The sequence below is a fragment of the Gadus morhua genome, chromosome 16 (genome assembly GCF_902167405.1).
Source record: "Gadus morhua chromosome 16, gadMor3.0, whole genome shotgun sequence".
Lineage (NCBI taxonomy): Eukaryota > Metazoa > Chordata > Actinopteri > Gadiformes > Gadidae > Gadus > Gadus morhua.
Window position 1 is genome coordinate 15,823,815 of NC_044063.1, and position 25,236 is coordinate 15,849,050.

At 45.7% G+C, this 25,236-nt stretch overlaps 1 protein-coding gene across 13 annotated transcripts in view; it reads left to right on the top strand.

Moving 5' to 3' along the window:
* kirrel3b (kirre like nephrin family adhesion molecule 3b) overlaps window positions 1-25,236 on the top strand; it is a 152,110-nt gene that overhangs the window by 115,780 nt on the left and 11,094 nt on the right. For 8 of the 13 annotated variants that reach the window (XM_030380685.1, XM_030380686.1, XM_030380687.1 and 5 more), the window contains exons 6-11: window positions 9,382-9,487; window positions 15,445-15,593; window positions 16,198-16,325; window positions 16,790-16,916; window positions 22,803-22,903; window positions 24,355-24,565. In XM_030380685.1, the coding sequence (XP_030236545.1) occupies window positions 9,382-9,487; window positions 15,445-15,593; window positions 16,198-16,325; window positions 16,790-16,916; window positions 22,803-22,903; window positions 24,355-24,565 (822 nt within the window). The remainder of the gene's footprint in view (window positions 1-9,381; window positions 9,488-15,444; window positions 15,594-16,197; window positions 16,326-16,789; window positions 16,917-22,802; window positions 22,904-24,354; window positions 24,566-25,236) is intronic. The other 5 variants (XM_030380688.1, XM_030380691.1, XM_030380694.1 and 2 more) reach the window with 1 other exon arrangement.

Genomic DNA, 25,236 nt, shown 5'->3' on the forward strand with positions numbered 1-25,236 from the left:
ACAATTCCCCTTCGAAAAAGAGAATAAAAAAAGAAAGAAGAAAGGCAAAGTAAGCCCAGCGTGTAAAATACATTGAGCCTCAATTGTCAGGGAATCTTTTTTTTGATCGAGAGCTGTTCCCCAGTCCCAAAAAAAAAAGAAAAAAGACGGCTTATGAACAAAGGGATTTTTTTTGCATCACTCGCAGCCCGCCTTCAACACTATTAAGTATGACTAATAAAGCAGAAAATGCTATTTAGACAGCCATTACTTCTGGCAGCCCGTTCTCTAGAGTAGGGGCCGTGTGAGGTGCCGGTGTAAAGTGATGAACAGTTGTTGGTGTTTTTTGGAACCTTTGGCCGTTTGTCCCCATCGTGTTGCCGTAGCACGCAGTGAGAGGGGAATGTCAAATGACCGCACGTCTCGCGTTGTAACGGCCTCTCTCTGCTAGGGGTGGTCTCCGCCACGAAGCTATCACCTCCTCGAACCATGGTTTAACCCGACATCGGGAAATAAATAAATAAACAAGGAGAAGAACAAGGGTTTGTGGGGAACTCTATTATCGCCGCGTTAAAACGAGCGTGTTATACAATTAGAATGATTAAACACATTTATTGTAGTCGTACGCAACACATTGGCGTGAGTTACGGGCGCAATTGTTAACGTGCAAGTGCTTTTCCATCTGCCGTTCAACCGGTTTTAGTGCTCCCCCCCCCCCCTCAATCAACCCTCTCCAGTCCACCCACTCCCCTCCCCACACACACAGGTAGGGTGAATCCCAGTTCCCAGCACAGCCCTTTTGGTCTGTGTTTAAAAAGAGCTCCTCATTGGAGCGCTGCAGACATGGAGCTGTGCTGTAATGGAACCATGCTGTAATTGAACTTTGATTCACGCTCGCTGGGTGTCAATTGAAAAACCTCCCAATTCTGACTCATTTGATTAGCGGTGCACTAGCCTCAGCTGATGCGACGCGAGGCACACAAAAATGTGCTACACGCTCACTTCATCAACAACACACACGGATACAAAAACAAATAACACAAACAACCAGTTACCCCCCTGGGTTCGGTTATGGCTCAATCAGAACTGTGGTTACACCTTCGCCCTGGTTATTTGTTTCAGCAACGTAGAGGCGTATTGCTCTACTCACGGCCATTAAAACAGGGGCTGAGTAATGTTACAGCCAAGATAGCCATAATCGCTGCTTAGTGCGAGAGAACTCCCAGAACACTATACCGGAACTTAGGAGCAGGTGTGTGAGTGTGTGCAAGTGTGGCTGTGTGTGTGGTCGTGTGGGTGGGTTCTGTTTTACTGCGTGTGGGCATCAGTGCATGTCATTTCAATATCCTAGTGTAAATGGTCTAAGTAATTATCCAAATGAGTTTTGCGGTCAGAGCTCATTGTGATGGGTGATGGACTTTCACCGATCCATCCACCCAGATGTAATCAACGGTTCAACTGACAGCCGAGACCTAGAATACTGTGTGTGTGTGTGTGTGTGTGTGTGTGTGTGTGTGTGTGTGTGTGTGTGTGTGTGTGTGTGTGTGTGTGCGTGCGTGCGTGCGTGCGTGCGTGCGTGCCCGACGGACAGACGGACGGACGGACGGACGGACGTCTGTCCGTCCGTCCGTCCGTCCGTCCGTCCGTCAAGCTTGTGTATGTGTTTGTGTCACGGTGCGTAGACTGTCTTGTATTGTTGTTAAAACAAAAAGCGATGTTCTGGTCAATAAATGATCGACCCTGCATTGTCACAGGGTGAAGGTCAGACATGGGGGTTCCTCTATACTTCTGTCACCAACAGCCCCAAACAGAGGCTATTGGTATCGGGCTGGTAGCTCATCCACGGGGGTGGAGAGCCACCCGGCCTCTGGGGCATGATGAGGATAATATTCATGAGATGCAGCTGTTCCCAGCGGAGCAGTACTCGTGGCATACTGAAGCGTTTGGGCTTGTCGTCGCATGACAAGCGATGCAGGTCATACGCCTGGTGGGACTTATGCATGGCGTGCTCACATGTCTGCAGAAGGATGACTCATGAGTCTGCAGAAGTACCAAGTTGAACCGTGTGCACGGTAGCCATGCTGTCGTTTCTAACTTTACAATTACGGCATTTAGCAGACGCTTATATCGGTTAATTTGACACACCGATGGTGTGTGGGTTAAGTGTCTTGCTCAGGGACACATCAACACTCAGCTAGGAGGAGCTGGGGATCGAACTAGCAATCATTTGGATACAAGATAACTGGTCTACCTCCTGAGCTATCCCGACCCCCTTAACTTTAACCAAGAAGCTGTGTAGAGAAAATATGTATTTTCTGTCCCCATGACCCGCCTGCCCTCCATAAATGCTCTATTGTTAGCGTATATATCTTACAATGTGTAAATTGTAGCTGTTCGTTATGGAGAGAAATGTAGAAGTCAGGTACGGGGGAGTGAATTGTGGAGAAGGGCAAAGGTCAATGTCACATCACGTCTGTACCGATATACAGAAAGAGACATCCTGGCCCAGCTCTTGATCTATAGTAGCACATGCTGTTGGATTTGTTGCAGTAGGAAGAGGCTGCAGAGGACAGCATATCTTATACTGGGCTGGTAGGCCTGAGCATACATATTTGCTTTGCATTTCTTCATCCATGTCTAAATGTACTCGTCAGTACTGACCCAGTCCAGGTGTTGATGGTCTCCTCTTTCACTTCATCACATTCACAAGGATGGCAAAAGTATAATTTTATCTGATTTTTGACATTGAATGCTTATGATTGGGCGTGGGCAGCATTTGTCTCAGGAGGTAGAGCGGGTTGGCTGGTAACCAGAAGATTGCTAGTTAGATCCCCGGCTCCTTCTAGCTTAGTGTCGAGGTGTCCCTTAGCAAGACACCTAACCCTAACCAATCCTGACGAGCTGACTGTCACATTGCGTGGCTGACACCGCTGTTGGTGAGTGAATGTGTGCATTAATGGGTGAATGTTAGGCAGCATTGTAAAGCGCTTTAAGTGGCCACTGGTTAGAAAAGTGCCACATTAATGCAGTCCATTTTCTATTTACATAAATAGTGCCACTTCTAGAAAGAAGATGCAAGGTCTGAACTTGATTTGGTTTTGCATGTGTTTAACATTGTTAAACACATGTTTAGCACTCCTGATAGTCATCTGGTTCTATATTGTACTGTGCTGAAATCAAGAATTATAAATCAATACCACCGTACATGGTTTATTAAATTAAGTAAAATGTAATAAATCAGTAAATTAATTGATAAGAATTATGTTAATATTTTGCTAGATTTGTATTACCTCAAGTAATGCAATAGCCGATCCCTGACCTTACCTGACCTTGGAAAACCCACCATGTTTTGTGTGGACTTTGGATTATTTTTTGGTCCATAATTACCAGAATATACTATAAATGATGATTATTTTTTCCCAATCCAAGTTTTCAAAATTACGTTTTGGGTTTAGTGCGATAGAGGCAGCGGCAAGGAGCAAACTAATTAAAATGTTAACTAATGCCTGCTGGAACATTCCCTACTGCATTTACATAAGATATCATAAACCCATTTGGCCCCACTCTGAACCGCGTCGTTTCAACAGGCCAGACATGAATGTAATGTAAACATCAGCCTCCACATTTCCTGTTGGCTTAAGTTAGTTAGAAATCCAATGCATTTTAGAACACTATTTCACCTTATCGTTCAGATTTAATGCTCAGACTTACATCCACCTCAGCATTTCCGACCCCACAGAAGGTTCACGCGGGTTATCTGACCTCCCAGTTAGACAAATGAACATCTTAATACGGCACGCACCAGTGGGGTTGCCAAAGGCGAGGTTGGGATTTAAAACCAGGCGAGGTGAATCAAGAGCGTTGACATATTGCTGACTTGGGCCGTCCAAACGAGTCCATTAGCTTACTGTAATTATTAGATAGCGTGGGGGGGGGGGAGGGGGCAGGATGCAGGACGCCCCCGCACTCCGTCCTGGTGCTGCAGCGTTCTGTCTCTCAGACCAGCGGTACTTCAAACTTCAATGACATCATCAGCCGCTCGGAATTGCAAACAGCGCGCAGCCTCGGCGATGCGGATGAATCAGACGAGGTGGTGGTTTTATTCCGTGGTGCCGTGCGGTTGTTTGACCCCGCTGCCTTCCGCGGATTCCAGCGACTCGGGGCCGGCTGCAGGTTTGCAGGGCATGGCTCCACGTGCGCCCTACTCAATATGGAAGTGGATGATCCTCATGTGTTTGCAGTGCAAACAAGCTAAGCGGAGCTACACGTGTGTGTGTGTGTGTGTGTGTGTGTGTGTGTGTGTGTGTGTGTGTGTGTGCGTGTGTGCGTGCGTGCGTGCGTGCGTGCGTGCGTGCGTGCGTGCGTGCGTGCGTGCGTGCGTGCGTGCGTGCGTGTGTGTGTGGGTACGTATCTAGGGCTGTGGGTGTGTGTTTGTATATCTAGGACTGTGTGCTTGGGGTGTGTGTGTTTGTGTCTGTGTGTGGGTGTGAGGCTAATGAATATAGAACATGCAGATGTGAAATCAGAGGGTGGGGATGTTTTTTGTAGAAGCTCTCAGCCGCGCACTCTTGTTGCTTAATCAAGCAGATAATGGTAAATTTAACTGTAAGGAAAACAGAGAAATAGAGCGAGGCGAGAGAGAGAGAGAGAGAGAGAGAGAGAGAGAGAGAGAGAGAGAGAGAGAGAGAGAGAGAGAGACAGACAGAGCGAGAGGAAAGAGCAGTGAAGAGTGGAAAAGCGAATTGCAGGCCTCCAAAATAAGAGTAGGCCTAAGTAAGAGGTCATGTGATGTGATGGAGAGGACATTATGCAAACACTGTAACGTTCCCTCTTGCCAGCGTTAAAAAGAAATGAAAGTGCCTTCCAATAATCCACACTTAGACTCCCCATAAAACATTCATGTTGTAGAACATTTCCAATGCACACAGGTGTGCCAAGAGCGATCCGGGCCGCCTGTAATACAACCCGAGGTATAAATAGGAAACCATCTGCCTGCATTAAATGGACTGAGTAAAATGGTCTGCACTCTGTCTCCATACACTATAATCAAGATGTTGGACCTGAGGGGTCCCTGCCCCTCCATGCCCACCTCCAGTAATCCACCCAGTCAATTAGGCAGCCTGCGCTCGCATATTGCTGAGGCTATCAGCCACATGCTAGTGGCTCCCCGGCACAGCCCCGGCCTCCATTCTTCATAAGAGGGAGAGTCATCGATTTCGAGAAGCGCTTGAGGCCGGTCCGGGCGGAGAACAGCTGTCTACAATGACCCGGAGAGATTGAAGACTGAGCTGTAGGAAAAGATTTGGGGGGGTGGGGGGGGTTGGGGGGTGGGGGAGGGGAGAGTCGAAGCAAAAAAAAAAAAAAAGCAATTCGAGTTGGAACTATCTGCCAAAAAAGCAGTCGAAAGATTGTTCCAAGAAACGCCATCTGCTCTCTGCTTTGAACTTACCGATCAAAAGCTGGCCGCCAACTCACACGCCGCCTCCCCTTCCCCCTCCCCCTGCCATTCAACCTGTTATTTTCGCAGCCTTAATCAATCCTGCCTACCTACCATCCACCTAACCAACCAGTCATCCGTGGCATCTCTCTCTCTCTCTCTCTCTCTCTCTCTCTCTCTCTCTCTCTCATCCTCTTTTGTTTTCGCCCCACTCTCTTGACGAATCTGACAAATTAACAGCACTGCATGGCTCGGGTTGCCCTCGGAGGACTTTGCTTAGCAACTCATGTATTAATGCATCAAAGTGACAAACAGACTTCTTTATTAAGTGGAGGTCTGTCATCTCTGAAGGGCCGGAAGGCTGGACAAGTGACAACCTCTGATCTGCCTCCAGGGGACATTCGCGGCGGACACTTTGGCAGACGCCTCTCCCCCTCGGTGCCTCTTCCGCAGGACATCTCGGGCAGTGGAATTATTACCATCAAACCCACAAAGAGATCTAAAGACAATGTGTCAACCGCTTGATCCTGAGAGAGACTGAGAGACTGATGGCTCCCACAGGGAAGGTCAAGCGGTACACCTCAATCATCTTAAACCCTGCTTCCTCCCGGCCCCCTAATCAGCTACTACAGAGGGGCTTTGGCTGAATGAGGGGACGCCTGGTTTCCAGACATAGGAAACTTTGGTTAGGGTTGGAAAAACAGAGAGAAACACCTTGGATTAAGACTGCAAAATTAATTTAGACGTTCCTGTGTACATCGCCACCGCCTGCGGAGAGAAACACTTTTGCCTTTTATTTTCTCTCTTTCCCGCTCTTGCTCCACCTTCCCGTTGGGTGCTACAGCCAACTCCACCACACGTACATTTGTCATTCTGCCCCCAAAGTCTTCACACCAACCTTTTCATCCATCCAATTAACTGTGCATGATGCGACTAAAACACCTACCTGGCTGTTAGCGCAGACTTTCACAGCTATGGTAGCATTCCCATATTCTTTTTTAACACACACACACACACCCACACACCAACAGACGCCCACACACAAAAACACACACACACACGCGCACACAGCAGCAGCACTATTTGGCACTATATGTGAACTTTGTCCCGCAATTATGTGCCCACGAAGTCCACACACACACACACACAAACACACATTCAAACAGATGCAAATATATATGTGCAAGTGAACTTGCACATTCCCCCCCACACACACACACGCACACAGACACACACACACACACACGTGTGCAGATGTAAGCAGCTGGTAGCCCGCCCCCTGCAGAGGTCTTACTGGTTGATGTGTTGTGACCCGCCTTGTTCCTAGTTTGTGCTCGCAGCGTAACGGACACCCGGTTCTAATCTGGCTCCGGTGGGATTGCAGGGATGTAAAGGTGGGCGTTTGGTTGACAGTGTTTTGTTGGTGGCAATAGGAAACCAAGCATAGCAATAACTACAGTGAGCTGTATGCCTCTATGTTTGTTAGTGTGTGTGTGTGTGTGTGTGTGTGTGTGTGTGCGTGCGTGCGTGCGTGCGTGCGTGCGTGCGTGCGTGCGTGCGTGCGTGCGTGCGTGCGTGCGTGCGTGCGTGCGTGCGTGCGTGCGTGCGCGCGCGCGTGCGTGTGTGTCTGTGTGTTTGCTTTTGGTTCTGTGACTCTGTGTTTTTTTCTTGTGTTAATGTGTGTGTGTGTGTGTGTGTGGGTGTGGGTGTGGGTGTGGGTGTGCGTGTGCGCGTTTGCGTGCGCGTGTGCGTGTGGTTGCTGGGGAGGGAGGATGGGAGTAGGGAGAAGGTGTATAGCACCTGGACCAGCCCCCCTGTGGGGCTTAGTGGCAGCTGAACCAGCCTAGAGCATCTGCACAGCCACAGGGTAAAAAAAAAGACACACACACACGCACAAACAAACTGAGTCCCAGGCACACAGAAGTGAGTCACACGCACACAGCCACCCAGAAGAACATAACGATGCAGCAGGCTGGGCATGCGTGTGGATTGGCTGTGTGTTGTGTTTGTCCCTTTTCACTTCCCTTCAGAAGATCTCAGGAGCTCTCTGGATTGAGCCTGCTTTTCTAACCCTGTTTCCCTGATTAAAACTGCATGTTGTACAGAACAGGGATCTTAGTGAGTCAGTACGTCCATCCAAACCGTCTGATGCATCCGAAGCCAGAGCACCTGGCCCATTTCCACCTTGATCAATCCCCATACCTCTCCAACACTGCATTACCATAGTGAAGGGAAATGGCATTGAATATTGCTGCGGTTACCGTATCTACGGCTACTAAAATGGGTTTATTTTATTTGTTGTTTTTAAATAATTTTGTGGAGTGCTCCTCTTTCACGTAGATGTCTGGCTTAAACCAAGAGAGTATGCTGCCTCCTTTGGAACATTATATCCTGTATATCATACAGTTTGTCTGAAAAAGGAAAAAAGGAAAGCAGTATATATTTAACAAGACGAGGGTTTTAATGATGGCCTCAAAGAAATGGTTTCAGCCTTCGTCTATGTCATACTCCTTTGAGTAAAAGGAGGCTAATAATGAGCCAATTCATATGAAATAGTGTTATGCGGTTTATAAGTGTATGCGTCCTTGTTGATGCAGGAATAGCTGTGACATTTATTTCAGTTAATCTGAAAGATGTAAAGGAGAGTTGCTATGCTACCCTTTTAGAACGGAAGAAAAGCAGTTTTCACAGTCAACGTTCTGTCCAAAAGTCCTCAAGCAATATAATCCTATAAAGTAAATAGAGTGAATTTAAGTGTGCACAGAGGGTGATTAATTATGTTATGCTGTGTATGGTGAAAACAATATATTATTTGTATAATATTCATTTTTCAATAATGGATGAATCTCAATAGAATCTACATGATTAAATATAGATAACCTAACCTCAAGCTCACAGCGTCTTTTTGGTATTGATATTGCAAAGCAACATTGCTACAACACTGATCTCCCAATGATTGAAAAAGTGATTAGCTATTCTTTTCATTTGACTATTTTGATTGTTTATGAAAGTCATGTTAGAATAGATATGCTTGAGCTATAGACAAAGGGATAATACAATGCATATTTAGATAGTAGCGGTGCATACGTTATATAATAGTTGCTTTCTGTTATTGTCACCCAGACCCTTCTGCCTGATATGCTTCATGGACTAGGCTTCAGAAACGGCCATGCCTGCAACACAAGGTGTCACTTGTCTTAGGAGGTACAACACAGTGGTGACAGGGTGGTCTTCTTAGCGTGATAACATACATACCGGGTTCTTGGAGGATTCAAAATGTCTGATCAAAAAGCATTGCACCTTTGTCAATTAATATGAATTAAGTGTTTTATTAGATTTGCATAATCTGTGTTCTCATTTAGGAATAGTTTTAATTGTCTCTTCCTCTGTGGTTGTTCATTGTTGTAATTGGGGTGCATTTAGACTGCTCATTGTTTTGATTAATTCCTATTTGCAGATTGCTTTCCACAGAGAAACGCATTTCCTTTGGTTTGCTAATTTCCCTTTAATTCTGCATAGGAACAGTTCATATTGATAATGAATATCGCCATCTTGGTTTTCATAGTTCACATACAAACAAACATACTTATAACCATGGTGTTAATGACTTCATAGGTATTTTGGCAGGATTATTTATACATCCCAAATGATTGTCATTATTATGGCATTTCTTTTCAAGAATAACAGTGTAATTTGATGTAGGTTTTAGAGGGAGATACATTTATTTCTTCTTTATTTTAGTACACACAATCAGATACAACACATGAAGCACACAAACACACATGAAGCACACAAACACATACAACACATCTATTCCACATGGGATCGTTTGAGAACAGTAAGCTAACCCTACCCCAACAGAAGAACGTTGGCTGCATCGTCGCCCTGCGGTTCTCTGTTTCTTCAATGTTTTCCTAAATTCCCTGTTTTCTAACTGTTTGTCTGTGTGGGCCTTTGCCTTTCAGATCTACCACTTGTCAATCTTTCAGTGGAGCCGCAGCCAATTCTGGAGGGCAACCTGGTGAAATTCCACTGCTCAGCAAAGGCCAACCCTCCGGTCACCCTCTACCGGTGAGATTAATGAACTGTCTCAGGATTGTATTTCTTTCTCTTTCTCTTTCTCTCTCCCCCCCTCCCCTCCCCGCAGGACCTGAGCTTAAATGACCCTTTTCATCTTTCTGTCTGTCTATGAAAGCAATTTTTTGTCAATCTCTACCTGCATCCAGTGAAGGAGCATGTTAACCCACACTTATACACACATGAACTTACCCAGTAAAGGAGAATGTGCACCCACACCAGCACACTCTGTTTGTTCCTGTTTTCTCCCGTCTTACCTATACTCGTTTTCTAACGTTTCTCTCCAAATAATTCCCAAGTACTTGTCACACATTTTGTAGGTGGCATAGCTCTGGTAGAAATATATTTAATCGAAGGATTCCATTAGAAAAACAACAACTGTTGCTATCATAGTTTGTTTATGGGGAAAGAGTTTGTACAAAACCTACACCCAAGATTTGACATTCATAAATCATGTTTGGAAATCTTTGGTTGATATCGATGTTTTAACAAAAAAGTATATAAAACAGAAGGAAGGAAAAATATATTGGTTGAATTCATCCAGACACAATATTTTAGCACTGGTACAATTTGGATGAATTATACCAATTCCTAAAAGTTTAGATCATAATAGGCTAACATAACTTGTAAATATCATTAGTCAACTCTCTTTATCCAAGATTTCAGATTTCAGACTTGTTGGAAACAGTTTGTCTGCGGATTATTCCAGCGTTTTTTGTTTGCCTTGCAAAGCAATTACCAAAGTGTAGGCCTTGGGGGGTGCAGGACACAAAGTGCAGAATAGCAAAACCATTAACCAACTGCTAGACGTAGGAGAAATACTTGTTGACTTGTGAACTGCATGCTAGAAACTCATAGAACAGTAACAAAAAAACAGAATAAACTCTCAGAAGTGCTCAGAAGAACCAAGCAGCAAGGTGTAATAAGGAGGTATGTTCTTAATACGTGGCCTTCTGTGTGGGATTTGATAATCCAAGTATAGAATAAATGGATGGGAATCAATAGTGAAGGGAATTGGACGGCTGTGAGACCTGTAATGGTATTGGGAAATGAAACAGATCCACTACGCACTCAGAGGCGGCAATTCAGAGATGTAGCCTCTTTTGATGGATTCCTTGCTTTTCAAAACAGAAAATACAAAAGTGGGGGTGGGTTGGGTTGGGGGGGATTGCACAGAAGACAAGGTCTGTATTTGATTGTCTTGGCACTCAACAAAGACGAATCCCATGAAGCGCTGTAGGAAGGATGCGGCCTCTTTTTGTTGTGTTGTGAGCCTCGATCAATCAGCGAATCAATCTCGCATCTATCTGGGGGAAGAGGGAGCTTTCACTGTGTTAGCCTAACTTCCTCTCAGGGCTTTGACAAAACCATATCCTGCAAGATGTTGAAAGACAGGGATATGATGGCTCGAGGAAAAAACGTCCTGAGCTTCAAGCGATGTCACATCATTTGGCAGCGGCAATGACTTCAAAAAGGTCAACCACCACGAGGACAGATTGTTTCTAACAAGACGTCTCCAACACTGGAACGCTGTTTTCAGGAAGATATAGTCCTCCATCCTCAATTAAAATATGAAGAGCCTTGGCAGAAATTTGATCCTTGAAATGATGCAAGGCTCCGCTTCCGGTGCACAGGGAACCTAATCACCATGCTCACCTAAGGATGGTTTCATCTCTGGAGTGCCCTCCTGCACACAAACACCCCCCCCCCCCTCCCCCCCACACACACACACACACACACACACACATCACAGGATCAACCTTCATATCTGTGCTGCCGAATCCACCTTAGAGACGAGTCACAGGCTAGACTCGAGCTGGGATGCTCTTTAGCCTTAAGAAACATGCATTGCCGCACGCGCGCGCACACACACACGCACACACACACACATACACACACACACACACACACACACACACACACACACACCGAAAAACCCACCGGCACACACGGACACGCACTGACACACACACTAACACACACGCACACCCACCCACAGACACACACTAACTTACACACACGCACAACCACACACAGAGTCAATGGTCTGTGGACACAACAGGGACAGCAAAGGAACAGAGAGGTCCTCAGAGGAAAGCGCCTCTGTGCCAAACCCTGTGGCTTCATCTATTCCCAGAGAGCCGTGTTCCTCTCCGCCGTCCTCGTGTCAATGGCCCTGAAGCCACTGTGACACCAGAGCAGACATTAGGGCTACCAGTCAGAGAGGTACATGTCTAACTCCCATCAGTCTCAGTCTTTGATCACGGCTCAGGCTTTAAACAAACCTGATCCTGGGGGCCGACGGTGGGGAGTCAGGGGGAGGTGTCAGATGGATATATAACGTTGTACCTCCACAGCTACCTCCAGCCCAGCTCCCTGGATCACCGCCACAACGGAGGGTGGCGTGGTATGAGGGGAACAAGAGGAACCGGGGCAGTCGTTAGACATAAGGCAGGGGGTAGAGGGGAGTAAATAAACAGCAACATTCACGTGTGTTCCAATCAGAGGGCATCAATCAGAATGAACCCCAGGAGGAAATACGGAGGAGTGCCTTTCACAAACATCTTCATTACCTGTTGGTCGTGGCGGCGGGAGGCAGAGAGATAGGGTGGAGGGTGGGGGGGGGGGGAGGGGAGGGGAGGGCAGCAGGATTGCAGAAACAGCCGCTCTCTGATGATGACACGAAAGCCTTTTTTTCTTTCTCAGATCCAAACAAGAGCACACAAGAGACAAGGGAGAGAGAGGGAGAATAACAAACAAGGCAAATCAGGTCCCTCGTCGCCATGAGCAACCATGGCGCCGCGTGACAACAAAACTACCTCGGCTACAGAAGCATCTGAAGGCAAAACAGCATCACACCCGCACACCTGTTTATTTCTGGGTCCCCGTCGCTGCCTCTTTATTTTGGGATGTTTTTTTTCCTCTGTTTGTTTTCCTTTGATACCGCCATCCTAATGCGTCTTTCATTCGTCTACCCTCGGCTAATGAAGAATTCTGACAGTCTTTTGGAGCGAGCTATGCAGTACCACTAATGCAAGACCAAAAAAGATCCGGGGCCCTGTTATTCCATATACAGTCCCAAACCAACCGACAAACGTTTGCATAAAAATATAGCCACTTGCCACTGCTTGTCTGGTGTACTGTCTCTGCACATTTAGACAGATGGCATTTTAACATTCGCATCAGAGCCCACTTCTCAGACACTGAATTATTTAATTAATTTGTCTGATTACGCATCACATCTTTAACGAGGGATTTGCACTTTTGTCTATTTACCAGCTAAAACGGATAGAAATTGCCGCCTTGATCTATTATGTTGACAACACAGAGAGCAGTTTAATTAAATCAGTTATATTTTGCTCCACATTGTATGGCCTCTGCAACACATGCTATGGAAGAATAATACTGAATACGAGTTCTTACGGCCGCCGGCATCCTCTCCTGCTGATAAAGGAAGATCTTTGTTAGCAGCTTCACTGACAAGCATACAAGCGTATAAAACCCCCCAGCCAAAAAACATCCAAGTATCTCAGACCCACCCACACACACACAAACACGCACGCTTGTTTTGGACCCCTTCATTTGAAATAAAGCCCTCAATAACGGGAGGCGACGTTAAGTGAGTCAGCGACAGAGGGAGGGAATGTGGCCGCTCTAAACCCCCTGCTGGGAGCGCAGGTGTGTGTGTGTGTGTGTGTGTGTGTGTGTGTGTGTGTGTGTGTGTGTGTGTGTGTGTGCGTGTGCGTGTGCGTGTGGGTGTGTGTTACCCCAGCCCCGGCCAGCTTTGTTTAGCCACGCGTCTTGGCTGTAGCCCAGCGCCCCAGCGGGTCTCTATACTCTGTACTGCGGACGATACAGCGCTCTGTCCCCGGGATCGTCTGCCCCCCGCCCCTGTCTAGACCTTTCTCCAGCCCTCCCCAACCCCGAACCCCCAAATCCTGGCAGCCTCAAACTCCACCAGGGAGTGACCCTATGGCCCGAACATCTGTGTTTACTTCTCTGCCACTCACTGACCAATGAGATGATGAGACTGACTGACACTGGCCAATCAGATCAGTGTGGCCGGCACTCTGCGTACGGAGTCAGCCAAGACACTAAAGTGTTTTGGTGGGAGTCGTCTGTTGTTGCTATTAACATCATCACTATCATCACTATCATCGTCAGTGTCATCATCGTTATCATTATCGTCATGGATACCCTCAATGATGTCATTATAAAAATAATTATTCTCATTGTCGTTTATATAATGTTGTTGTTGTTCTTCTTCTGTGTTCTTTTTTTTCCTGATGTTTCTTACATCATTACCATAATCCTTGTAAGCGTCTTCATCACCAGGCTCCGCTCTGTCCCATGCTCGATCATCCTTATTGTGTGGATGCCGTCGCTGCCGCCACCGCCGCTGATGCCCATGTTGTTGTCGCTTGTCGTTAGCCGGTACACCAAAACAGCGCATTGATCTGCAGGCGTTGTATTCAAATCCACTGAAAAAGGGGGCTAGAGGGATGTCGGGGAACATCAGCAGTCATAACCATTATCATAATCTTCCATTATGTCTTTAGCATACGGAATAGCGTTTCTATTCTTATTGTGGCACTGTAGACCTTCGGGCCGTCAGGAGGGGCTCAAAGAATTCCAATGCAATGCAAAGGCACCGCCTCCAGCTATACATATATTCATACGTAATGTGCAGGAATGACAGGGAAACCAGCACACGTGCATATGCACATGAATTTAGATTTATATTTGGATATAAATATAGATAGTCCACATGCATATATAAACATGCATGCATACATACAGAAAGACATACAGAAAGACATAGGGGGCACCACATGGCAATACAGACAGACGGACGGACACACAGAGAAGATACACAACATTCATGCATACACAATATATTCACAGACATTCACCTAAAAAGGCAGTTAACTTTCTGATCCAATCATAATATGTACAGGACATTTCAAGGTCCTCTTTCTTCTAATGTTAGGACTAAGTATGATTGCACTTTAATCTCAAGGTAAATTGAGTGCAATCCCAGAATGAGAGTCTACAAACAAATAATAGTATTAATAAATAATAATAAATGGTAATCTGTACTCATTTAAATGATAGCGTCTCGCAGTGATGCACGGGGCCAACCTAGTCATGGAAAACGAAATTAGTTGTCCCCTCCGCGAAAACTTTGCTCAGTCCTCCGAGATGAAATAGAGAGAAGCAGAAGAAGGTAGGCGCTAATGGTGTTTTCATCCAACATCATGAGCTCGCAGTTATACATCATACTGTTCTTTTTTTTGTGGCTGGTGCTTTCCGGAAAGCTAAAAAAGAAATAATAAGGAAAGAAAAAAACCAAAGCCTCTGAAGATGCATTTATTTTGGCTTCCACAAAGGAAAACAGTCTCAACACTCAACTCAGAAAATAACCAACTTCCCAAAAACCAGAAGCTCCAAGGCACCACTATGAGCGGATCTGAGGCAGGATGAGCCTGGGCCTTCACCACGGTGACGACCCCTTTACCAAACACAAACAGATGTTCTTTGTCTGATATCGTGTCAATTTATCACCATCATAGGCCCGGGGGTTGTGTGACGCCTGTATTCAAAGGTGGAAGCGCTATCTATTTGTGTCTCTTTGTATGTATTTCTTGGCTGTAACACTGTTGTGATGCTCCGCTTGGCGTAACAAGGGACTTCCCATCGGCTGTCTGTCATCGTGACATTAACTGGCGGCCTGGCACGTCAATGAAACAATTATTTATTCCCCGGTACGAAATGTGTTTGGGACGCAGAGAGAAATTAAAAAAACACTCAAATCTGTATTTACGATTTTACTCAACTTACTTCTGCTTGTCATTCTCTCTCTCTCTCTCTCTCTCTCTCTCTCTCTCTCTCTCTCTCTCTCTCTCTCTCTCTCTCTCACTCTCGCTCTCTCTCTCTCCAATCCCAATCAGGTGGGCGAAGGGGGGCAGCGTCATCAAGGAGGTGTCCGGAGACACCTATGAGGTCATCGTGGACCACTCCTTCTTCACCGAGCCCGTCTCGTGTGAGGTGACCAACGCCCTCGGCAGCACCAACATCAGCCGCAACGTCGACGTTTACTGTGAGTTGAATACCTCTGATGAACAGGAAGACGCCTATGAGCACGGTTAAGGTCATATGACTACCCCTAGGGTACGGATGACCCCAGGGATATGGGATGACCCCTAGGGCATGGGATAACCTTTTTGGACACTTGAATATTGATAAGGAAAGTAATTGCACTTAATTTAAGTGCAATGCTAAATATTTCCTTTACAAAATTATGTCGTAACACATGTTGTTCACTAAACTCTAAGTATTTAATTCAAACATTTAATGTTCATGTTCACTGCTGATACTGAGACAAGACATGGATGTATTTTTTTTACATAAGTTGCATGTACGCTTTTGTAAGCCGCATGCACGCTTTAGTTAAGAAGCACACAGGCTTTACCAAAGGGCACACAAGCTTAAACTAAGTCTCAGGTGCGCTTTACTAAAGCATGCACTTTAAGTAAGTCGCACGCACCCTCTACTAGAGCACGCACCCCATAAGGGCAGCATACAGTGAAGAAGGTGTGCATGAACCTCTCGACGCGCATCTAGAACTCTGCTTCTCCCTCCCCCTAAATGTTTTGGGCACCTGAGAGGCCGACTTGGGTTAACAAAAATAATTTCCTCCACAGTTGGTCCCCGGATGGCTGCTGAGCCCCAGTCGTTGCAGGTGGACCTGGCCTCCGATGCGGTGTTCAACTGCGCATGGACGGGCAACCCTTCCCTCACCATTGTGTGGATGAAAAGGGGCTCCGGCGTGGTAAGACTGGTTGCCTTGATGTTTAGTGCTTTTGACCTGACTCGTGTGCGTTCTTTGCTTATCGGTGGGAGTCAATGTTCCATTTATCGGTTGGATTAATCCCTCTGTAGGATCCCTGGACGAATCGTAGAACATACTCAGATGGCCTTTTGCCAGAGTCCAAATTTCAAATGAAATTAGCTATTTTTTAACATCTCTTCGACTGTTTTAAGGAGTGTTTGCTTTCTGATTCAATTCTCCTTCCAACTCAAGGCCAAATGCCATGCCTTTGATCCTCCAATCTCAGACTCAAAATTGGATTTTAATAATTGAGAAGATGCCCTTTAAGGCATTTAAAGAGTCCACATGTTAGTTCAGCAATCCCCCACAAGCTGCCCTGATAGGTTATTAGATTATCCCAATGGGTTAGCACTTTTGCTACTTTGTGCCTCTGACCTATGACCCTTCTCTGTTTCTGGTGACAGGTTCTGAGCAATGAGAACATTCTGACACTCAAAGCAGTGAGACAAGAAGATGCTGGGAAATATGTGTGCCGCGCTGTTGTTCCACGTGTGGGTGCGGGAGAGAAGGAGGTCTCCCTAACTGTCAACGGTAGGCTGCCATGTATTATTAATATGTCTATATAGACGTGCAGAGACAAACACACACAATCTAATATGCAAAAACCTACAAAAGTACCCTAACACACAAAAACGCAGAGCACAGATGGGTGGCATGTGGCTCAGGAGGTAAAGGGTTGGCTGTTAGCCAGAAGGTTGCTAGTTCGATGCCCTATCTCCTCCAAGCTGACGGTCAAGGGGTGCCTGAGCAAGACATTTAACCCTAACTGCTCCCGACGAGCTGGCTGTCGCCTTGCGTCGAGACCACTGTCGATATGCATGAATGGTCGAAGGTTAGGCAATATTGTAAAGCGCTTTGAGTGGCCACAATATAAATGCAGTTAATTTACCATTCACAGACAGGCACGCACACACACTGGAGGTAACAGTCTACATTATAGTTCAATTTGCTGTTTATTTTGTATTTTGTACATGAAATTGATTTCCTAAGTCTTTGTTTATTTGGAGAGAAGGTTAATGGGGTCTGATAGAGAAACAACCCTGAAACCATTGCCCACGCGAAGCCAAACAACATGACATAAAGTAAAGCAAATCCACCCAATTGTGTTTATTTATTTTCCTGGTGAAGGTAACAGAATAAAAGAGAAACCCCTTTGATCCAGTGTCATCATTATGAAGGGCTTAAATACATTAGAGGATAAAAATAGAAGGGGTCTGTGCGTTTTCTCAAGATATGGTCCTGCATTTCATAAACTGAGAAAATAGGCTTAAACGCTGATTAGATTCTGCGGGAAGCTGTGTGTGTGTGTGTGTGTGTGTGTGTGTGTGTGTGTGTGTGTGTGTGTGTGTGTGTGTGTGTGTGTGTGTGTGTGTGTGTGTGTGTGTGTGTGTGTGTGTGTGTGTGTGCGTCCGTGTGTGCATGTGTGTTTGTGTGTGTTTTTCTCTCTGAGGAAGTGACTGAGTGACTAATGAATAGCAGCCTTGGTGGGGGACCTGGCAACTCTTAAACAAATGACTTCATTATGAACACTTGATATTCAGGGAGCGTGGCTCATTGTAGCTCTGGCTCTCAGTCTGGATTTACACATGGCAGAGTCAAGGTTTTTCCTCTTCTTTCACTGCCCATCAATGTCCGTCATGACGAAGAATTAAGACTGCGGGCCAGCACACGTTGAAAGACAAAAAGGTTACTTTTCGTTTTGGTTTCAATTTTCTTTTCTGTAATAAGATGTTGACGAGTATTTTGTTGACTCGCGGCGGGCGTCGTTTCAGGGTTACCGTGCGGATAAAGAAAAGGCAACAAAATAAAACACGATGGCACCGCGGTTTGCCTGTGAGGGATGTTGCTACTGCTTCAAGCATGAAGATCACATAGGGGGAACCAGCGTGCATGGGAGAGCTTCTCCCTCTTTAAAGCCCAGACAGTAGCAGAGCGAATCAGAGAGAATGGGATACCACAGTTACCCCCTCCAGCTCGAGATCACAGCAGTGAGACGCTCACCCCCTTCACAGGCAACCATTCAGTCAAAGCCGAAGCTGAGCCTTGCCTACCGAGCGAAATCATGACTTATTCAATTGTCTCCGATTCGGTTGTTTCTGCCTCTGATATCCATTTGGAGCGAGAATTTGGCAAAAACGCAAAAAATAACTTTGAAAATGAGATTTCTTATTGATGTTCGTTTTTGACGCACTCGGTAGAGGAAAACATGGAAAATAGATTATTTCAATAGATATTAAAGCCGAAAACAGGATGAAAAGAGTACATGTACTTTGTCTCTGCAGACTTGTTATGCGGGCCCTTTTATCACAATCTCTTTTTGTTTACATCTCTGTCTATTCATACGCTGCTCTCACACACCGTAACCCTCGTCTTGAAGCTGTGCTCATAAGACCATCTGCATGTTTAAAAATACAAGAACGATTTATTCTCTTTCACTCGAGACCGCCGAAACATGCATCATGAAAGCACAAACGGCACGACGGCAGCGTGGCTCCACGCGGCAAGAGGGTCCTGTGGCTCGGCATTGATTCGTTCTGTGCTTGTGGTCAAAAGTCGCGGCGGAATCTGTGCTCACCTCAGCTCACGCTGGGTCCACCCACGGCCAGTGTATTTACAAGCCAGCGGGGCTGAATTGATTTCGACAGTGATTGAATAGCGTTACAGCACTACTCATTATAATACCAACACAGGAAAAGAAAGAATGACCTAAATTCTCAACTCAAGGGCCCATAGTGAGCAGTTGGTCAACTGTTGTTTTTGTTCTCTCTCTCTCTCTCTCTCTCTCCCTCCCTCCCTCCCTCCCTCCCTCTCTCCCTCTTCTCTCGCTCTCCACTGTGTTATTGAATGTGACTCGCTCTCTCCACAGAGCCATCTGAGTGTGTTGCCATCCCCGGGGAACAACGTCATTTAATTATAATCAAACAGCTAGCAGCAGAATCAGTTTTTGTTTAAGTCACTAACGGATTCATATTGCTGGTTGATCATTCCCAAACACAGTTTGTTTTTGTTTTTTGTGATTGTCATTAAGAACTATTTAATTCAAAACAGAATGAATTAGAAAGACATTCGTCAAAATCCGTCCAGAGATCTTGATCCAAAATCCCACCATCATAAAGTGACTTCAAGGCCTTTTTCTAGCCCATTCTCCCTTAAGGTTCTGCTTGTGAAAGAGGACAGTTCAAACAGAACATTCAAAACAAAATCGGATCAACTCCATTCATCCACTCTGGACGCTTTGAGCCGTTGTGACGGACAGCTCTGCTCGCGCGGTCGGATGTCCTTTCTCACCACCCTCCACTCTTTGTCATTCCCCGCCATGACTATTGTTGGTCTTTAAGTATGTATACAGCATGAGCTTGTATGAAATAGTGCACACAATTAACGAGAGGTTCACCCAGGTTGGCGTGATTATTTATTCAGTGTACAATATGTCGGCATCCATATTCATATTAATGCCGCAGCGGATAAGTGATTGAATCCATCTGCCTGAGGGAATTTGTCTCGCAAACACTTGAGCGCCATAGGTTCGGTGTATACGTATAAATGCTCATTTATATGTATATGCACAGGTTTTAGCCGCATGACGATCAAGTGGTGTTTACGTGTGTGTTGTGTTTAATATGTAACGTCTGCTGTGTGTGTAATGCATCTGCGTGTGCGGTGCTGTGTAAACCATCAGATATTAGTCCCAATGGGTCGCCAGAGGCCAGATACACCATTACCACATTAAGTGAAAAAAGGAAATAGAGCCGGCAATATCCTGCAAAGCACTTGATTGTTATTAATAATAAGCCTTCTTGACTCTGTGTCTCTAGCTTCCAGACATAGTCTTTACAGGTCTAGGAAATTAATATTTTTGCACTTTTCTAAAACCGACATTGACTCTATCTGGAATGGAACTGTGGGAAATTAATGATGGTAAAATCTGCATAATAATCTGATCGTAACCTAAGCAGCATAATGTATTCAAATATCTATCGAATTGGTTTGATTTTTAGATAAAAAATAGCTTCCTGTGACCTACTTTTCCAATATATTCTTGAATGCAGACTTTGTAGACACATAACTGTAATACCAGGTTTCACCCGGTAATTAGCATTAACAATTTATGGGAGCTAACATTAATTATGCTATCTCAAGCTCAAACTCATGTCCAAGCTAAAAAAAAATAAAGAACAGCACATAGATATATAGCACTGTAGAGGAGGACATTTGGTACAGCACAACAGGACACCTTCAGAGGGGGAATAAACGGACAAACGCGGCTGCTGTGTGTGACTTTGTGTATCATAGTCCTTCAAAGCCCGTCCTGCGACCCACGTATGTGGACCGTCGCCTCCCCCTTTCGCATTCCCCCCAATCGCCGCCCGCCTCCTCTGGTTACCAAGCCTGGTGGTACCTGGCCTGTTCACACACAGCAGGAGAGCCAAACAAAGGAGCAAACACACCCCTGAACACACACACACACACACACACACACACACATACACACACAAACACACCTGAACACACACACACTCGCACCTGAACACACACACAAACACACAAACACAGTACCTCCAAGCTGTCTGAGCCAGAGGGATAAGCCTGTATGATTATTATATTTCATTCATCTTATTTACAGCCGTGATCCGCGGTGCAGATTCTCCCCTGCCCCCCAGCGGGGGGGGGGGCACGCTGCAACCCATTGATCCAAGCTAGTGTTTCAATTTCTACTTTCTATACGCGAGCGAGGCGTCGCCCCTGATCCCATACGTACAGTCACAGCACATACATTACGTGCGCGAGGTGGCACGTCGGAGTCAAATCAGTTTGAAACCTCGACCACAGCAACCGCATAAGTGCCCAATCACGGCCAGCCTCATACTCAACGCAGGTCTCCACGTCAGCAGGTGATCATAAGATGGGGAGTGCTGGTGTCTTTAATACAGCGTTATTCATTTATCTGCAATCATTCCCCACATAGCGGTGGCCGCTGCTTGGAGCATTCCTCCGCTAGCACACCGAGACGCCATCTGCCAAAATCTCATTAAAATGCTAATTTGTTTTAATAAGAGACAGGTAATAAACTGCAATTATGTGTGGTCAAAGAGATGCCAGGGAGCGGGAGTTTGTGTGCGAGTCAGGGAAGTTGGTTTTTGGGAGGCATCTTGTCTCCCTTCGTAGTCTACAATCTCTGTCTCCCTTCTTCCCCACCTCTCTCTCCCTCTCTCTCCCTCTTTAACTCTCTCTCACTCTCTCTCTCTCTCTCTCGCTCTCTCTCTCTCTCTCTCTCTCTCTCTCTCTCTCTCTCTCTCTCTCTCTCTCTCTCTCTCTCTCTCTCTCTAATCAGGAAAATGCCTCCTTGGCAGCACCTTTTCTTGCAGACTCTCACTCTTAACCCCAACCTTTTATAGAGATGATTTAACATTTGCTACTGCAAGGCTCTTTCAAAGGTCCAATTATTCACATGTGGCGTCCAGTCACACCTCTCCTTGCTATTTGTAGAAACCTGGGGAAGTTCAGCCGCAATGAAAATATTAGATATATTCACCGTCACATAAGGTATTATTTCCTTATTTTTCGAAAGGCGACCTCATTACAGATAGCAGTTGGACGAAGCCATCAGCCGATTTCTGCGAAGTATGGCAGGAAACATCACCTCTCAATCCGCTAACAAAAACTCTAATCGGGACCAATTCGTCTCCAGGTCAATCTGCGTGTCAGCCCTCCTGTTCAGCCATAGTGTCTCCGTTCATGACAAATGGCTCAGGTTGCGGTTCCCCTGCTACCTGTATAAACAATGTGTTAATTAGAGTGCTGACCTCGCTGGCTGGAAATAGACTTCCTTCGCTCAGACGGCTCACTGAGCACGGAGTACTTCTGTGAGAAAAGCTCTGCTCCGGAGTCTTCCCCCTCCTGTTTCACATTGGCCATTTGGAAAATTGATATCACTATTTCTCTCCATTACTGATTTTTATGGTTTAAAACTGTGCCTGTATTTATCAATGAAAATGCGAGGTTTCTTATTGACCCTAACTCGATGGTATTTCAGATCCGTTCTTTAAAGTGAAACCTTTGCAGACAGTATTGTCTACCTCCGGGGTTGATTTAAAATGTTATTTCTTTTTCTTAACCTGGACCTATTTTTTTTTTTCTTGTGCTTAGAGTGTCCTCACTATTAGTCCACTGCATCGCTGTCGGAAATCAACTAACGCATCCATCCGACAACGTTGTCAACCGGCCACAAAAAACAAACACATTCCCATCAAACTAAATTATGAAGCTGGCCAAAAGCAGCAGACGACAGTTACTCTCCATGAAAGTTGACATTAGCGGATGAGCTGTAAATCAAACTGTTTCGCTGTGTCCGTGTATCTATTGTTCCTGACGTGCATCTGGTGAACGGATCGCTGATCTATTGGTTTTGCTTGGCAGGTCCTCCGACCATCTCCAGTACCCAGACACAGCAGGCTCTGCACGGGGAGAAAGGACAGATCAAATGCTTCATCCGGAGCACCCCACCGCCAGACCGCATCGTAAGTAACTCACCCTGCTTTAATACATGTCTGTGTCTGTGCGTGTGTGTACTGCGTGCGTCCGGGCGTCCGTGCGTGCATGCATGTTTTCCTGCTGCTGCCGCACCTAAGTACTAGACACGTAATGACCATCATGCCGTGCGAGATGCATGTATTTGTTCAGGGGGCTTGAACAATGGGACGCTATGCTATTGTTCGCTTAATTTACTTAATTAAAAATAATAATAATGGAAAACATGCAAGCAAGGATCACTTCTATTGTTGTGATATTATTCACTGTCATTAGTTGTGTATGAATAGTGGGTGGGGTAGAGATATCACGCTCAGGCCCTTCATTTGTTCCTAATTGAACTCTTGCTTAGGCTCTGAAAGCAAGAGATCCCATTAAGATTAATGAACCCCCGTAAACAGCCTCCTTTTATGCTACTATTCACGTGTGCGTGTTTGCAATTGTGTGTGTTGCGCGTACGTGCGGTTGTATGTGTGTGCATGTGTGTGTTTCTGTGAGTATGGGTTTGTATAGATGCATTTATCCATATGTCATTTGAATGACAGGGATTATAGACAAAGTTGTTTGGCAATTGATATACCTGTCTCTGTGTGAACCCCCCTTCTTGGTTGTGCTCCTAAACGAGCTAGGCACAACAAGGTTCACATGATTGCTTGTCAGAATAGTTACTTTGGAATCTGGATGTGGTGTTCCGACATTAAAACCTGCATGTTTACTGTTCAGTTTGAGAGTGTCATTCAAGATGTTGTTTGCTTCCAACTGTTTATTATTGAGTCATTGACACTTCCATGTCAATTTCTTTTCAAACATGCCATGCATAATGCCTTACCATCCTTGCTCAGCGATGCCTTAAAGTTCAATGCGGACAATGGGTTATTAACATGTCAAGGGAAATATGTCAACACAAAAATGTCCTTCTGGCTTCATCGTGAATAATTTACCCCTGGAGCTGGATGAGTTGTAATATTCCAGCCAATCACACGAAAATACTTCTGTCCGCTCATTTATCAAAGAGCAATTACAACTATGTATATGTTCGATGAATCACGAAAATTATTGGCAAATTCCACTTGAAGTCAAAACATCCATTGACCACTTCACAGATTATAATTAGCCTGAAGGGAGGGGGAGATGGACAGATTATGCAAAGGTTACCATCCAATGCTTTAGAACACTAATCCCACCAACAAAACATTGCACATCTGACCGTTCCCAAACGATAACCCTGTCTGAAATTACTATTATTATGACTAGTATATATACAGTATATAGAACCCAAGCAAGGAGTACTTTCAGTACACATAGTGTAGCTGTGTCCCTCTCAGAACCCGTGTTCATGCGTCCCGCTGTGTTGTCTGACGGCGTGAGTTCCGGGGGCACCCTGACGGTAACGCCTGTGAGCGTGTGTCCTGGTTGATGCTGATGATCCTGCTCCTCTCAGGCCTGGTCCTGGAAGGAGACGGTGCTGGAGTCGGGCACGTCCGGCCGCTACACGGTGGAGACGGTCAGTACGGAGGAAGGGGTGATCTCCACGCTCACCATGAGCAACATCGTGCCCGCCGACTTCCAGACCATCTACAACTGCACGGCGTGGAACAGCTTCGGCTCCGACACGGAGATCATCCGGCTGAAGGAACAAGGTGGGAGCCAAGGTCCGAAACCGGGTTCCACCCTCCTCTTCTCTACGGAATAGCGTGTTGTCAGTCCGTCTCTGTCTCTCTGTGGACGTGTGTGTGTGTGTGTGTGTGTGTGTGTGTGTGTGTGTTTTTTGTGTGTGTGTGTGTGTGTGTGTGTGTGTGTGTGTGTGTGTGTGTGTGTGTGTGTGTGTGTGTGTGTGTGTGTGTGTGTGTGTGCGCGTGTGTGTGTGTGGGTATACTATGTGTGGTTCTCTGTGTGGGTGGGTGTCTTTGTGTTTGGCGTTTGTGTTTGTGCGTGTGTGTTTGCTTGCGCCTGAAAGCTTTTGTTCATATGATAGCATTTACATGTAAGTGTCATTGTTTCTCTCCCTCCCTCTTTCTTTGTGTGTCGTCATAATGCAGTTGGATGTGCGTTGTTTTTACTGACAAGGACCATCAGCCAATGTGTGTTTTGCATATAACTGCCTGGCATCATTAAGCATCACACTTGAATAAGGAGTTGATTTGACGGACAGGCGGTGGACAGCTCTGTCTGCTTTTGTTTGCACGGTTCTTTCGTCTTGCTGGCGTACATGTGATCCAATCAGCTCTTGTTTCACAACCAATCCTGGTTAAGCGTTATAATGGGAACAGAAGAAGCAAACATAGGTATCCCATGGTATATCTCATGATGGTACTTTGATCGT